The 17,065-nt window shown below is 51.5% G+C and overlaps 1 protein-coding gene across 1 annotated transcript; it reads right to left on the bottom strand.

The window, feature by feature from the left end:
• Positions 1-6,423: 6,423 nt before the first annotated feature.
• On the bottom strand, positions 6,424-16,325 carry ST6GALNAC4 (ST6 N-acetylgalactosaminide alpha-2,6-sialyltransferase 4). Its single transcript, XM_053561523.1, has 6 exons — positions 16,169-16,325; positions 15,676-15,762; positions 13,953-14,138; positions 10,220-10,632; positions 8,046-8,153; positions 6,424-7,103 (listed from the first exon to the last, which is right to left on the bottom strand). The coding sequence occupies exons 2-6, from the start codon at positions 15,685-15,687 to the stop codon at positions 6,908-6,910; spliced, it is 915 nt and encodes a 304-aa protein (XP_053417498.1). The 5' UTR covers positions 15,688-15,762; positions 16,169-16,325; the 3' UTR covers positions 6,424-6,907.
• Between the last annotated feature and the right edge of the window lie 740 nt (positions 16,326-17,065).

Genomic DNA, 17,065 nt, shown 5'->3' with positions numbered 1-17,065 from the left:
TTATTGTTACCATGACCCTAGATGGGGAAATTGAATCTCAGCACACTGGGTTTGTACTCAATTGAGTTTCTCCCTAGGCTCTCAGCCCAGTAGTCACACTGAGTGAAGGCAGGGTGACTACTAATAAACCGGAAAGTACCAACTGTCACCAGACTGACCTTTAAGAAATACCAGGTGGAGAAAATAAATAAAACAAAGATGTATGACTAACTAACCGCAAAATTCTGCCTCTATACAATGCTTGCTAAACTACCCCAGTGCACCTAGGCAGCTTGCATGCCAACCAGGATGCAGACCAACCTTTAAAATCCAAGGCCGGCTCTCCGCTGAACTAGTTGTGGGACCTTGGCACATCACTTCCTCCCTACCTCTGGAAAATAGAAAGAAAAACGTTCCAAGGTTATAAAGATTAAAAGCATTCCTTTTTATAATTACCAGGGTATCCATGACATCATTTTATGTGACTATGAAAAATAACTGAAGTAGCCATTGCAGGGCTGGGGTGGGGGGCACAGCCTGCCAGAGTGCACTGGGAGTGTAATGCCCAGGAGCCTCTCAAAGAGCATACTGCCAGACAAATCAAATTTAAAGAGGAATCCTCTTATTGAAGAACCAGCAGGCAATTGCCTCAGTGTCCCAACATGGGGTTTCTGAGAGTTGCCCCGAGTGCTTAAGGAGTCGGGATTTTAAGGCTTGGTCTGCATCCTCGTTGTCATGCAAGCTGCCCAGGTGCATTCAGGTAGGTTAACAAGCATTGTACAAAAGCAGAATTTTGCGGTTAGTTAGTCATACATCTTAGTTTTAGTATTTTCTCCACCTGGTATTTCTTAAAGGTCAGTCTGGTGACAGTTTGTACTTCCCGGTTCATTTCTCAGGGGAGTTAGTCAAGCAAGAAGTCAGTTAGTGCTTTCCCATCTATCTTGGGAGTGAACCAAACTTACTCCATTTTGTTGAGGGCTGCAGCCCAGAAATTTGCCAGGAGTTAACTGGTATTTTTCTACCTTAGTTTAGGCCTAAGAGGAGGCTGATAAAATGAAGGATTCAGACCAATATGCCCTTAAATAGAAAGGATGGCCAGGATATTTACAGGACATTTAAGTGAAGAAAGCAAGTTAAAGAGCTGCATCTTGTATAATCAGTTTGGAAAACAAAGTTGTAAACATTTACACTCCATACCTGGGTATATACGCCCTGGAGAAACTCTTGCAGAGGTATGGAACAAAATTCATAGCAACATTGTTTGAAATAATACAAAACTGGAAACAACCCAAATATCCATCAACAGGAGAACAGAATTTTTTTACATTATGAAATATTTACACTGTGGAATAATGGATAGCAGGGGGAAATGAATGAGCTATAGTCATAGGCATGAATCTAAGACACAAGAGGAGAGAAAAAGACAAGTCTTAGAAGAGGGATAAAACTACACAAGACACTGTTTCCACATATAGCAGGCAGTAGCCCACCTCTCACAGCCAGGGACAGAGACAGGTTTTGCCCATCATAATGATTAAAGTTTTAAAATCCAAAGTCAACGGCTCAGCCCCCGTAGCTCAGCGGTTAGCGTGCTGGCGCATACACCAGGGCTGATAGGTTCAACCCCAACCTAGGCCTGCTAAACAGCAATGACAGCTACAACAAAAAAATAGCCGGGCATTGTGGCAGGTGCCTGTAGTCCTAGCTACTTGGGAGGCTGAGACAAGAGAATCACTTAAGCACAAGAATTTGAGGTTGCTGTGAGCTGTGACACCGTAGCACTCTACCAAGGGTGAGATAGTGAGACTCTGTCTCAAAAAAAAAAATAAAATAAAATCCAAAGTCAAGAGCACAGTTATGTTTCTGGGGGAGGAAACCAAGAGATGTGCAAGTTGTAGTAATGGTCTGGTCTTTACATGGGGACTGAGGTTCAAAAGGTTCATGATATTATTCTGCTTTATAACTGACAAAGATGACACACAGTCATTTGTGTGTATCATAATATTTTAAAAGAAAGGTGCATAAAAAGAGGAAAGATAAAACTAAGAAAACTAGGGAAATACCTCTTTGCCTGTCACAGTGATTAAAGTGTTTATAGTGGCTATTTCTGAAATGCTGGAATTTGAAGCTGCTTATTTTTCTTTTGGCTTAGCTGTATTTTCCAAAAATTTAAATCTCAGTCACACAATGTTTATATATATATATTTAAAAACGTTATTTTTAATTTCTAAAAAGGAATTGCATATATGATTTTTTTTTTTTTTTTTTTTGAGACAGAGTCTCACTTCATTGCCCTCGATAGAGTGCCAGGGCATCATAGCTCACAGCAACCTCAAACTCTTGGGCTCAAGCTATTTTCTTGCCTCAGCCTCCCAAGTAGCTGGGACTATGGGCCTGCCACAATGCCCAGCTATTTTTTTGTTGCAGTTTGGCCAGGGCCGGGTTCGAAACTGCTACCCTTGGTATATGGGGCTGGCGCCCTACTCACTGAGCCACAGGCGCCGCCCATGATTTCATGATTTATTTATTTATTTATTTATTTATTTATTTTTTGAGACAGAGTCTCACTCTGTCACCCTGGGTAGAGTGCCATGGCATCATACCTCACAGCAACCTCAAAGTCTTGGGCTCAAGAGATCCTCTTGCCTTAGCCTCCCCAGTAGCTGGGACTACAGGCAACTACCCCAATACCCAGCTAGTTTTTCTATTTTTAGTAGAGATAGGGTCTTGCTTTTGCCCAAGTGGATCTCGAACTTCTTAGGAGATCCACTCCTGCCTCTCTCAATCCCAGAATGCTAGGATTATAAGTGTGAGCCAATACACCCAGCCTGGTAGCATGACTTTTTGGGCTTGTTTCTGAAAAATACAACTGTCTGTGCATAATGTTTATAAATGTACACAAAAGGTATCTGAAAAGATCTACACAAGACTATTGGTACTAGTTTTGCCTGGAGAGGGGAGGTGGGACAGGAGGGACAGGTGCCACCTTCACTTTTCACTTTATAAACTTTTAGGCTTTTGCACTGTACTAATACAGTAAGTTAATAACACTTTGTTTTCGATTAAAAAGTCAATAGGCCCCCCAAAGTTCTCTAGGCTGTAAAGGCACAGCTCTCAGGCAAGGGGGTTTGGCCCAAAAGGGTGGATGTGAGGCTTCCTGTCTGCCCTACCCACCTCCATCCACTTCCGGAGCCTCAGCCCAGTCCACATCCTGGCCCAGGACTGCCTGACCCCACCCATAGGCCACAGGATGGAAAACCACAAAGTGGAGTAGGATAGTCAGGCAGGGCTGAGGAACCTAACTACTGTGGACCCACAGATGGAGCTCCTAGCTCCAAGCTATCTAGCAGTTCCAGGGGCTGCACCAGGGGTCGGGACATCCTATCTCCATTCCTCACTAACAGGTCAGTGACAAAATCCCTGTCAAGTGAGAGAGTGGTAATTCAGCCCAGCCCCTGGGCCAAATCTGGACCTGGAGCTACCCCTCAGGCTGCCATGACTCTGGGTCCAGGCTCTGCTTTAGGGCTGGCTTCCCTTGCTAAGTCCCAAGAAATGGTGATTGTGGCCAATCCTATGATCCTTCCTTCCAGCCACTTTCCCATGGTCTGGAGGAGCTGGCCTCTGCTTCAAACCCTTCTTGCCCCATGAGTAGGTGTGCCCCAAGGTCCTGTGTGTGACCGTCCCTTCTTGCCCCTCAGGAAACTTCTTCAAGCTGTTATGATTTTTCCCTTCCATAGTGTTCTGGAGAGTCTTAAGAAATCTCCTCACCTCCTGCCCAAAATTAAGGCCCAGAGAGAGGACAGAACTTGCTCAAGCTACCCAGCAGGTCCCATGTAGAGGACAGGCCAGTGAAGGCAGAGGCAGGTGGGGGCCTCACACAGGAGCTGCTAAATGGCCATGTTCCCAATACCTGGACTCCCCACAGAGACTGCAGTGGTTAGACTGGCCCAGGTGACATAAGACACTGGACACTGCTACTCAGAAGGCCTGATGTTCCTTTCCTCACCTGCCTATGTAAGGTTTGAGCATAAGCTCCTGGCCTGGCCCCAAGGCACTTCTGAGGAAGGGGCCACTTATGCGGCCTCCAGGCCCACCTGGCTTCCCACTGGGTTCAGGAGGAAGCAGGTAGGTCCCCAGCAAGTCTGCTGAGTGGCAAAGGAACCAGAGTGTGGATAGAAAAAGAGGCCCGAAGAGAGGCTGCACATCAAGTTGCTCCCCAGAACTACAAGGAGGTTCCCATTCCCTACTCACCTCCCAGCAGCTGCACGGCCTGCTGTGGCAAAAGCAGAGTCCTAAGTTTCCTTGTCAGGAGGTTAGAACCCTCCACTGACCCTGGACCAGCCACCAGACCCATTAGGGGTCATCTTCATCTGCTTAAGGAAAAGTGGCTAATGCATCACTCCTGCCAGGTCACCATCCCCAGAAAGACACACTATTTAGCCCAACTTAGAAGTAACACTCCACTGGGGACAGGGCCAGACAGAGGAGCTTCTGTGTCCTGGGTCCAAGGGCTGGGCCAGGGTTCCCAGGAGTGAGAGATGGAGGAAAAGGAAGCAACCTCCTAGGAGGGGGCTGAGCTGCAATCCCACCGGGACAAGCAGGCCCTGGAGCCTGGACACCCCAGAGGAGGCCATGTGGTGGGAGGGCTTCCTGCCTGTCACCTCTGAGACAGAGCGGAGCCAGGAGAGGGCAAATGACCTCATTAAAAATGATAGCTCCACATATCAAGTGCCAACTATGTCCTAAGCCCAGGAACAGTCCATTGTCTCTGATTTGTACAATCCATGAGGTGGGAATTATTTTAACCTTTTTTTTTTTTTTAAACCTTCTAGTTTTTTATTTATTTATTTAATTTATTTATTTATTTTTTTTTGTAGAGACAGAATCTCACTGTACCGCCCTCGGGTAGAGTGCCGTGGCGTCACACGGCTCACAGCAACCTCTAACTCTTGGGCTTACGGGATTCTCTTGCCTCAGCCTCCCGAGCAGCTGGGACTACAGGCGCCCGCCACCACGCCCGGCTATTTTATTTTTTGTTGCAGTTTGACAGGGGCTGGGTTTGAACCCGCCACCCTCGGCATATGGGGCCAGCGCCCTACTCACTGAGCCACAGGCGCCGCCCTATTTTAACCTTTTATAGATGAGGAAATTGAGGCCCAGCAATAGGCACCAATCTGCCAGAGGCCCGTGGCAGGAAGTGGTACCAGAAGGAGGACCTGGCTGACTCCAAGACCATCTCTCTGAGTCTGGAACCCCCAACATGCTCCCCTGCCTGCCAAGTCATACCCACCCTTACATTGACCCAACACCTCTCAGAGCTTGGCCAGCACCAGCCAGCAGCTGTGGTCAGTACAGCTGGCTCCTGCTTCACCAACTCCTCACTCCTCCCATGCCTACAGAGCCTCCTGGGCCTGCCTGGCACTGGGCAAGTGGAGGCAGGGAACAAAGGCAGTGCTGTGGGCCCAGTGCCAGGTCTCCAGCAGCTCCTGAGAAGGCCAGAGCGAGAGCAAGAGAGCACCAGGTCACCCAGGCTCTCATGGTAGGACTGGTTACATAATATATGAGGTCCTGTGCAAAATGAAAATGCAAGGCCCCTTGTTAACAAAAATTAGGAATTCCAAGTTGGTAACAGCAGAGCACTGAGCTAAGCATAGGCCCCTGACTGCTGGAGCTAGAACTCTGGCTCCATCCCAGCTGATAGCACTGGGGCCAAGTGCTCCATTAGTCTTCTGGTCTCCAGAGAAAGGAAGGAGAGGGCAGAGCATGGGTCAAGGCCTTGTGGGCTCCCTCCCTCCAGGCCACGGGCACAGGCCACAGACCTGAGACTGCACCCTGGTTCAGCCACTCCATGGCTGTCTGACTTTAGCTGAGTAGCCTCAATTCATCTGTAAAATGGGCTGACACATGCTCCCCTCCCAAAGTGGCTGCACACCCTTATTCATAGAAACCAAAATCAAGTGCAGAAAGGGTAAAGAAGCAGCAAAAGAAAGCCTCAGGCCTGGGGGCTGAGCCAGAGACCGACTCACTTCAGGGCAGCCCCTAACCAGGGCTGCTCCCCACCTTCCTATTTTGCAGAGACCAACCCCAGAATTAATAGGGAATTTAACTGATAAATGTCTTTGGAATTTGGCCACATCAACATGGAGTGCAGGAATTTCCTTCCCACCAAGTCGTTTCCTCTAAGGTCCTGGCTCTCCTACCATCGGGTGCAGAGCTGCGGTTCCCAAAGAAGCCTCTGACTTGTCAGTTTCCTGGCCAGAGCAGCCAAGGGGCCAGACCTCAGAGAAGCCCTAACATCCTGGAGAGGGGAGCTGGGTTGGTACCCCCACTAGCAGGTAGTTGCTGGGGAAGAGCCTCAGGGCGTGGAGTCAACAGGTTATGGGATTATGATAGGGACAGAAGCCCTTACCCCTACCCCACCCCCATCACGCTAGAGACAGTGTGCAAAAAACACGCTTTTACCCATACGCTCCTGATATGGCCTTGGCAGTCAGGCTCAAAGGCCAGTTCAACCAGCAGACCCCAGGCTCTCAGTGCCCCAGCCAGGGAACTGGCCTGAGAAGTGTGGCACCAAAGGCAGCTGGGAAGGGGAGGACGGAGACTGGCACAAAGTCATGATGCTGGTGAGTGGTGGGCCATGAGCCCCAGGGTCAAAGGCCACTTGATTGACCAGGAGGTGGGATGAACCTCAAAGTGCTATAGATTGCTTGGGGAGTGGAGTGGAGACGAGGGCACCCCCTTTCATTCCCCTTCAAGTCATGAGGTCCGAGATGGCTCCAGGTGTTCTCAGGGTAGGGCAAAAAGAAACCTAGGTCCACTCGGCATGTGGTAGGAGGCAGGATCCACAAGATAAATGTTTTCAATGGAGTGTAGTGACTGGCCTGGGATGGGACAGAGGCCTGGAGAAGGCGAGGCAGCTGGTCAGGTGTCAGGGCCACTCAGTCTTCCAGGATGGGTGGGCGAACACGATGGGCCTCTTCTTGGCCCAGCGGGAGAAAACAGCCTTCTCAGTGATGAAGCGGTGGGCACTTCGGGGTGCTTGCTCATGTGCCAGGTACATCTGACACTCATCCAGCCGGCCCTTCTCAAAGTAGTGGTAAGGCACCGAGGGGTGGCTCTTCTCCCTAAGGGGTGGGGAGCAGCGCTGCTGTGGGACAGGTACAAAACCCGCCCACCTGCCCCAGAACCTGCCACCACCTCAGAGACCCATGCCGGGTCCCAGGACAGACAGGAGGAGCAGTGCAGCCCTCAGATCCCCCAGGCCAAGATTCAAGCCCCAGCTCTGCCTCTTGCAAGCTGGGTGACTCTGGGAGAGAGATGTACCCCATGAGCCTCAAGAGCCCACCTGTGAAATGGAGATGGCGACACCCACCTTCCAGGATGAGAGTATAAAGTCAAAAGGTGAGGCTGCAAAGCACCCTGCTGGTACTGGGCTCCCATGGCACAGAGCCACCAACCCTACATTCCCACCCACCTTCCCATCAGCATCACAGAGGCCAGCGGTGAGGCCAAGGCCACAACTGGGGCATACACACACTGCCATCTCACCGTGTACACAACAAGCCAAAGAACATGAGGTGAAAACGTGGGACCTTTTCTGAATTCATTAGTTATAATAATGTTGAAATATAATAACATTTTAATACCATAACCGTATCTGAACTTGATGTTATGATGACAAAATATTATCAAATGTAGAACTTATATGTAGTAGATCACTGATACGCCCTGATTTGTGGTGAGCACTTTTGTAGATTATTCTCTCCCTTGGTGTTTCAGCAACCATCTAAGGAAGCCACCATTCTTTCCCCTAGTTTACACATGAGGAGGTGGAGGCTCCTGGGGGGTGGTATGACTGGCCGGAGATCACCCTCGCAGCGCTGGCTTGGGTATGGGAGCCCCTTCCAGGGACTGAGCTCCTTCCCAAGGCCTGCCGCCTCAGCTTCCCACCGTGAAGCCCACACACTCCGTGCCCCCATAGCTCCTAAGTCCTCTGGCCTTAGGCCTGGGCAGGGGCCCATGGCCCTCCCCACCTCCCCTCCAGCCCACGGCCTGGCTGGTCTGACCTGCAGTAGCTGCCGCTGACCATTCCATAGACCACGATCTCCTCACACAACTCCAGGGCAAGGATCATGGTGAACCAGCCGGTGCTGAGAAAGGAGCCTGACTGCCTCCTGAGGGTGAGGGTGGAGGGTGGAGGGACACCGTCAGCGGGCTCATCTCCAACACCCAACATGGAGCAAGGGGCCTTGTGGCAGCCTCAGGCCTCAGCCCTCTCAGGGAAGTGGCACTTGGTACTTCCTAGCCAAGGATCCCTCACCTCAACCTGTACAGAAGGTGCCCAGGGTAAGCAGGGTGCAGACAGAGTCAGCCCAAGGCATCCGGGGCCCAAAGGTAGACCTGGACATAAACCTAGGCCTGGTCAGCTCTCCACCAGCCCAATAAGGCTTAAGCCAAGCTGTGCTTTGCAGGGCCTGAGCAAACTCCTGGGTGATGGGTGTGGGGGCTCTGGCCAGATCCTTTCCTCATCTAAGGGACCAGACCTGGGGAGACAGCACAGCACAGTAATTGAAAGTTGGGGTGTTTGTCCGGTCTTCAAAATGGTCTTCCATTCAAACCCTGACTCTGCTGTTGGGCATCAGATTTGCTTGTTAACCTCTCTGAGCCTCATGACCTACCTGTGAAATAAGGAAAATTCTAGGTAGTTATGAGAAACAATGTCAGGCCAGCCCTGCCCCACAGCCTCCACTCCCCCACTTGCAGTGAGGGGCCGTGTGGTCCCAGGCCTCAGCTCTCTAGAGCAGCAGCACTGGATACCCTCCCAGCTGAGGGCCACCCACCTCGACCTCCCTAGAGGGGACATGAATTGGTTTATTCATTCAAACTCACACCTCTCATGCCCTGTGCTTGCCCTGGACGCCCCACACCTAGTGATAACATTCCCAAGGGAAGGGCTACTGCCAAGACAAGGAAACAAAGGAATAGGACAAAGAATGTCAGGGCAGGAGGTGGGCTTTTAGATGGAATAGCCAGGGAGGGCTTCCCTGAAGAGGTAACATTTCACCCAGATCTGAGAAGAGGAGGCAGTCATGAGATGATAAGGGAGAAGAACACCCATTCCAGGCAGAGGGAATGGCATGCGCAAAGTCCTCCAGGTAGAAATAAGCATGGGTCTCTCAGAAGCCCCAGAAGGCCAATATGACTGCAACCACGTGAATGAAGCAGCGAGACGACAGGGGCAGGCAGGGGTGGGTCATACAGACTTGCAGACCACAGGAGAGGAGGAGGTGGGAAAATGGGACTTCATTCTCCCTGAGGCACAAAGCTGCTGAATTCATTGCAGTTGAAGAGCTCAGATGGCAAGGCCAAGGGAGGTAGCAGGGAGACCAGCCAGGGGCTGCTTAGAGGGCAGGAGAGGATAGTGGCTTTGATCTAGGCACCCAGGGCCACAGCCTATGGCAGATGACAGTACAAGAGGTGTCAGGGGCTCAGCCCAAGTTTTTAGCTAAAATGCCAAGGTGGATGGTTCCATTTCCTGAGTTCTGGAGGCTAGGGGAGAAGCAAGGGTGTGTAGGAGGGGCCAGCAGAGGTCAGGGTGTTTCCTGGGTATGGGATAAAATGAGGCCTTGAATGCAGAGGGCTTAAACCAACGCCTGGTGCGTGAAGAGACCTGTTATTGCTGTAACTGATACTTTGATTATCTGAAGGGATGTCAGAAACCAAGTCAGATTTCAGAGCATCCCTTCCAAAAGGCAGTGCATGGGGCGGCACCTATGGCTCAGTGGGTAGGGCGCTGGCCCCAGATACAGAGGGTGGTAGGTTCGAACCCAGCCCTGGCCAAACTGCAACATAAAAATAGCCGGACGTTCTGGTGGGCACCTGTAGTCCCAGCTACTCGGGCTTCTGAGGCAAGACAATCGCCTAAGCCCAGGAGTTGGAGGTTGCTGTGAGATGTGACGCCACGGCACTCTATGGAGGGCCATAAAGTGAGACTCTGTCTCTAAAAAAAAAAACCAAAAAGGCACTGCTCACTGAGCCCTCCCCATTCTGGCCAGCACTCTCCATCAGGTGCTGTAGTCCCAGCTACTTGAGAGGCTGAGGCAGGAGAATCACCCAATCTCCTTCACCACCATTTGGGATTCTAGATCCGCCCCATGAGAAGGCAGGACCTGTCTGCTCCATCAATGCCCTTCCCCAAGCGCCAGGAAGAACTCTGCAGGCAGGCAGGCCCCAGGCTCACCGGTTCTTGCCCGTCTCGTCCTGGAAGATCTGGTCGCAGTAGGCCATCATACGCTCAGTGAAGGTGTACACCTGCAGGCCTGGGTACATCTTGGTGAGCTGCAACAGCGTGCGGTAGGTGCGGCCACCGAGGGCCCGGTCCATGTGCCTGCCCTGGCCCCACACCATGTAGAGGGTGTCTCGGGCCTGCTGGAAGTAGTGCGAGTAGTTGCGCAGCAGCAGCGGCACCGTAGTGTGCGAGATGACGCGCAGGGTGCTGCGACGGCCCACATCCGCCTCAAAGCCCGCAGTAGGTGCCTGGTTCATGCGAAGCACGCACTCAGCACTGTCGATCTCGGTGCCCAGGCCCGAGCCCAGCATCTGGCCGGAGCTGGACACGACCGCACAGCTGCGGCACTGCTCCCGGACCAGCGGCTGCAGGGAGGGGGGAGAGGGAGGCGTGGGAACACGGCTTCTGCCCCCTGCGCCTCCCCTAGAAACCCCTGCGTGGACTTTGCTTGATCAGAGATCAGCTAGAAGGACTGTGTATTATTAACCCATTTTGCAAGCTAGGACGGTGCGGTGACTTTCCCAGGGTCACACTGACAGTAAGGGGCAGAGCTCAGATTCTGTACTCGAGAGCCCTGCCTTCCTCATCAGCCACAGGTCCTCATCCCTGCTGCCATTTCTGGGGCGCTAATAGTCCCTATATTATGAGCCCTTTTGAGGATTACATAAGCAAATATTTATAAAACACTTAGAATTGCCTGACACAGACTGGAAGTCATTTAAGTGTTTTTTTTTTTTTTAAGTGTTTGTTAAGTAAACACAAGTCGCAGCTCTTCAGAATCACTCCAAGGCCACGCCCTCCCCTGCCAGAGCCTCACCCACACTGTCCCCAGTTTCTAAGAGCAGGGTCTTCAGAGTCCATGAAAGCCTTCAGACTCTCTGGTCTGAGCCTGAATCCTGCTCTTTCCCTTCCCGTGTGGCCTCCTAGCCTCTGTGAGACTCAACTCCCTCATCTATAAAATGGAGGTGAAAACAGCATTTACATGCACCAATTGTGAGGATTCAGTGAGAAGTGTCTGGAGGCGGTAAGGACCTGGTGGAACACAAGTGAGGGAGTTAGAAAGAGCATGGACAGGCTACCAAGGAGCCTGGGGCTGGAGGACAGAGGTGTTCTTTACAATGGGAAAACCCTGCCCCAATGTCTTTTCTTTATTTTTTTGAGACAGAGTCTCATTGTATCACCCTCCGTAGAGTGCCGTAGCATCACAGCTCACAGCAACCTCAAACTCTTGGGCTCAAGTGATTCTCTTGCCTCAGCCTCCCAAGTAGCTGGGACTACAGGTGCTTGCCACAACGCCCAGCTATCTTTTGGTTGCAGTTGTCATTGTTTAGCAGGCCCAGACAGAGCTCGAACCCACCAGGTTCGGTGTATGTGGCCAGTGCCCTACTCACTGAGCTATGGGTGCCGAGCCCCTGCCCCAATTTCATGGAGCATATTACATATATTTCTCCTGTGAAAGTCAGTAATCTTCTATCAAAACTCCTGAAAATATAGCACACAGTACAGATCTGAAAAAAACAAAAAACAAAAACAAAACCTTCTGAAAATCTGTTCAGAGAGGGCTGCAAAAGGGCACAAGAGAACTTTGGGGTGTGACAGAAGAGTTATTTTCATGGCAAGGCACGGTGGCCCATGCCTGTAATCCTAGCCTTCTGGGAGGCTGAGGCAGGTGTGGGTGGTTTGCTTGAGCTCAGGAGTTCGAGACTAGCCTGAGCAAGAGCGAGACCCCCATCTCTACTAAAATAGAAAAAAACTAGCTAAGCATGGTGCCGGGCACCTGTAGTCTCAGCTTCTCTGGGGGCTAAGGCAAGAGGATCCCTTGAATCCAAGAGTTTGAGGTTGCTGTGAACTATGATGCCACGGCACTCTACCCAAGGTGACAGAGTGAGACTCTGTCTCAAAAAACAATTTTTTTTAAGTTATTTTCATGACAGTTGTGGTTGTTACACTATCATATAAATTTGTCCAAACTTACTGAAATGTGCATTTGAAATTGGCAAATTTTGTTGTATGTAAACTATACCTCAGTAAAGCTGACGAAGTTTTTCTAGATGCCTGGAGAATGATCTACACAGTCCTAGGGCATAGAGAGGGCCCCACTCCAACTCATTCCCCCCAGAGGCAGAAGCTGAGAAAAAGGCCTGCAAGTATCCACTGCTGTCAGGAGTCCGGTTTGCCAGAGAAATATGTGCCCCTCACTCCACAACTCTGTGCTTCTCTGAAAGAACCCAGTTTACAAAGTCACAGAAAGGTGGCAGAGACATTAATAAAATAAAAAGCTAATAAAAAGCACACTGTCATATCCCACTCAGGGACATTTTTATATCTGATATGATGTGAATTTAGAGATTTGTTGGCCCATTTTCCACACCACAACTATAAAGAACAAGACTTCTGGCTTGGCACCCGTAGCTCAGTGGTTAGGGTGCCAGCCACATACACCAAGGGTGGCAGGTTCAAACCCGGCCAGGACCTACTAAACAACAACTGCAACAACAACAACAAAATAGCTGGTTGTTGTGGAAGGCGCCTGTAGTCCCAGCTATCTGGGAGGCTGAGGCAAGAAAATCATTTAATTCCAAGAGTTTGAGGTTGCTGTGAACTGTGACAGCACAGCACTCTATAGAAGGTGACAAAGTGAGACTCTGTCTCAAAAAAAAAAGTTGGCCATTTTGACATTCGAATTCTGGATTGCCTTCTTCTCTTACAGAAAAAAAAAAAAAGAAACCAGAGGGACCGGCCCCTCACATCCCTGTGAGGGTCTGTTATGTCTGAAGTTAACACTGGCCACCATGTAGCAGATGGGACAGAGTCCATCCAGCCTACCCAGACATTCATCAGCTTGGTCATTCTGTGACACATGAGAGTTTGAGTCCCTTAGTTGTTTTTGTTTCTTCATCAAATATCATACAGTGTCCATTCTGTATACTGTCCATGAATTATCCAGATGAATCTTCATAGCAACTTCACAGAGGATTGTCTTTGACAGATAAGGAGGCAACAGAGATTCAGAAGGACGAAGAAATGCATCTCCTCCAAGCCAGTGTTCCTAAATAGCCTCCTATGAATGCCTCTCAGAGTGCCATTGAACTCATACTTGGAGCCTACGACAATCTGCATTGATACAGACACCTCTAAGAGCACTCACTGGATGAAAAATTTACCAGGTGGGGCAGGGGTGACCACACCAGGCAGAGCGATAATGAGGTGGTAGCCACAGGGCACAGGCTGCGCCTGCCCTGTCCTAGCCTCAGTAGCCATTGGCAAGAGGCTGGGCACACGGCAGGTGCCAAGTACATGGTTGCTGAACAGACTGTATACAGAGAGATGAATGGGACAAAGCACAGAATGCACAGATCACACTTCACTGCATCTGCGCTGTCTATGCCACCACACTGGGAGTGCCAGGTGGCAGCCATCCTTTCAAACTCATCCTCTTACCCCCAATACCCAGATGAAGCAGCCAGACAATATTTTCTTCCAGAACTTAGTCCTCAGAGAGGCAAAGTAGCTGGCCTGAGTCACCCAGCTGGTGAGCAGAGGGGCCAAGCTCAGGGGCCAAGCTCAGGGTTGGCTGGGCACATATTTAGCTCTCACTACCCCTAGATCTAGGGTAGCATCCCACAGCCTTGGCCAGGGCTACCCCCACCAGGGCTGCCCCTCACATGGTGCCTAGCTGACTCACCTTCCCATCAGGCACACTGCTATAGCCACTGAAGTGCAGAGTCCCTGGAACGGTAGGCCTCGAGCCAGGAGGGAAGTGGTGGTCCAGGCAGGTGGCTAGGCAGAGGGGCAGACAGGCCCAACAGCATAAGATGATGTAGACAGCAGAGAAGACCAAGGAGCACAGGAGGATGAGCAGGAGCCGGCCCTGAGTGAGAGGTGTGTATGTGGGAAGGGGGACAGCCAGGAGCCTCAGCAGGGGCTGCACCTGGCCTCCTGGATCTGGACCCCACTTTAGCCACTCTTAGAACAACAGCAGAATCATCCCCATTCTTCATTAACCAAGCTGTACTTGGAGCCTCCAGGATCTGCGTCTGCTAGTTCTGAAGACAGTACTCTCATTATTCCCATATACTAGACAAGGAAACCAACTTGGGGTGAAGTGTGTGGCTCAAGGCCACATGCAAGGAAACTCATGTGCTTAATCAGAAGCCTGGGTGCTATGCCTTGGGTATGACTCTCCCTCTCTCTGGGCTTATTTCCTCCTCTTCAAACTAAGGCTGATAATGCCCATGGTGTGACCTTGTAAGTCTAGCTGGTGATCTTTTTTTTTTTTTGAGACAGAGTTTCAAGTTGTCACTCTGGGTAGAGTGCCTGCATCATCATAGCTCACAGCAACCTCCAACTCTTGGACTCAAACAACCCTCTTGCCTCAGTTTTTCTCTTTTTAGTAGAGATGGGGTCTCACTCAGGCTGGTCTTGCACCTGTGAGTTCAAACAATCCACCGCCTCAGCCTCCCAGAGTGCTAGGATCATAGGCCTCGGCCTAGCTGGTGATCGTGATCTAGGTCAGTAGCCCAAAGGATAGAAGGGGATTCAGGGAAATGTCATTCAAGAAGAGGTTTCTATAACTGAAAAGCTGTTGCCCAGAGCCTTCCACCTGCAGAAACCTTGTGCAAAAGGGCATCTGAACCAGTAAGTCCTTCTGTTCCCTGGCTGGGTCCAACCTGGGGCTAGCCCTAGGGACTTAGCTTTCCAGGAGGGGCTAGGAACAGAATTCCAGGAACAGAATCCTGGATCTGTCACTTTGTGCTGGGCTACCCTGGTCACCACCTATGTCTCTCTGGGCTCCAATTTTCTAGGTCCGAGGCACAAGTGGTAAAGCTAACCCTCAGAAACCACCTAGCAGCTGGCTAGTGCTCTCTGAAAATCAGAAGTGTGAAAGCAGCCCCCACCCCCGGCACATCCTGCCAAGGCCCAGGTCCACGGCTATCAGCCCACAGCTATATCAGTTTCTAAAAATAAGTCTCCTCTGTGTGGCCTGCTATTGGGGGCCCCTCCACCCCAGGCTCCTGCTCCCATGACCGTGAGGAACCAGAGACCTTGATCCAGGCAGTGAGGTTAACTGTTCCCAACATCTAGGTCTCTCTCCTACACCAGGGGCTCTGAATAAAGACAAGAGCAGCCCAACTGAACTTTCATAGCATAACCCACTCCCAGGTAGGCTTCACCTGGGTGCCCCATGGTACTGTCACCTCCACACCACAGGGGAGGAGAGCAAGGCACTGACCCTCAGAGGAATGCCGCCTGCCTGGGCCACACAGCCTGCAAGAACAGGACTGGACTTTGAGGTGGGAGCAGTGGGTCAGATGTGACAGTTAGTCCTGGGGTGGAGGGGCTGCTGAGGCTGGGGGAGAGTACGTCTAAATCCCCTGGGAGCTCTCCTTCCCCTTTCCACCACTTACCTGAGTCTTCATGCTGTCGCCGTCCCTCAGTAGTCCGGGGGCTGCTGTCTCCAGGGCTGGGGCGGGAAAGGAGTGGGAGCTGGACACCTGCCAAGACCCAGAAACTCAGAGCTGGATGGGGATAAGACAGATAGCGGGCCGGGGTGGGGCGGGGAGTCCCAGGCTGTGAAGAAAACTGAGGCAGGGCGGTACCAGCCGGGGTCAAGGCAGATGGCGCCGGGGAATCAAACGTCTTAAAGTCTGCTAACACCAGAGAGCAGTGTCCCCCATCCTTTGGGAGACCTACCCACCCAATCCCCATTGCGCAGGTGGGGAAGAGGCAAGGAGGGGACGCCCTCGGCTCAAGGTCATCTATCCGGTCTGGGGCAGACAAAGCCGAGAGCATCCATCCTCCTGCCCCGTAGGACTAATGGAGAGGCCTGGGGCGGGAAGGACGTGTGAATTTCACCGCCCTTTCAGATTCCACCACCCCGTCTCCCGGCCAGGTGCTAACCAGGCGAGTAGGTTGGGGCGCGCCAGAGGCTCGCGATCCGCTGGTCGGAGCTCCATGGCCCGAGGGCCTGGTCGACCCGGCTAGAAGCTCGCCTAGGGCGAAGGCGGCGCTGCGGCCGCAGAGTCCTGAGGCTGGAAGCCGAGACAACGCAGCCGGAGGCGGGGGCGGGGCCAGCGCGGCCAGGGCGGGGCGGAACGTGCGTGGCGGGCCGCTAGGCCTCCCGGCTGGGGGCGGAGCCTCTGCGGCCAGGGTATCTGAGCTCCCGCGTCTCCAATTTCCTTTTCTCTGGCATCTCTAGCGGGCTTCTGTTCTGGGTTGGGTGGTGGGTCGCAGAGGAAGGGGACCTAGAGGGTGTCTGAGCCACCGTACAATGATTGAGTTTCTCCATTTCCGTAATTGAAGGGTGGGTAGGGAAGGAAGCAAGAGCTTTGGGTCAGGCAGCCCTGGGTTTCAAGTTGGTAGTTTTAGCAAGTAAAATAGAGGACACTCAGTTAAATTGGAATTTCAGGTAAACAACGAATAAATGAAATGTGTTTAATATCACTATTTTGTTATGATATGCCCTTGTGACCGTCACATGAGCTTGTTTTCCACCTTTGAATCGTGCAGGAGCAGGTATGGGCAGAGCCAGGATTCGAACTTAGGGCAGTTTCACTCCAGAGCCGGGCTCTGATGGCCTGTTCTTATCCCCTGAAGCCTTCCTTGCCAGAGTGTCCTCCGAATCACATGGGGCCCCCTGGGGATCTCAAAAGTGGCTTCTCTGAGGCACCAGGGATGGTGGCAGAAACCACTGAAGGGCCCCCACTGTGAAACAGTCAAGAGAGTGAGCCTGTGCTGACATGCAGAGCACACTTCTCTGAGAACTTTTTTGAAAAATGTTTCACTGACTGACCAGAA

This window comes from Nycticebus coucang, chromosome 2, assembly GCF_027406575.1.
Source record: "Nycticebus coucang isolate mNycCou1 chromosome 2, mNycCou1.pri, whole genome shotgun sequence".
NCBI classification, from domain to species: domain Eukaryota; kingdom Metazoa; phylum Chordata; class Mammalia; order Primates; family Lorisidae; genus Nycticebus; species Nycticebus coucang.
The sequence above is the reverse complement of the archived record's forward strand: the minus strand, read 5'-3'. Positions and strand labels throughout refer to the sequence as shown.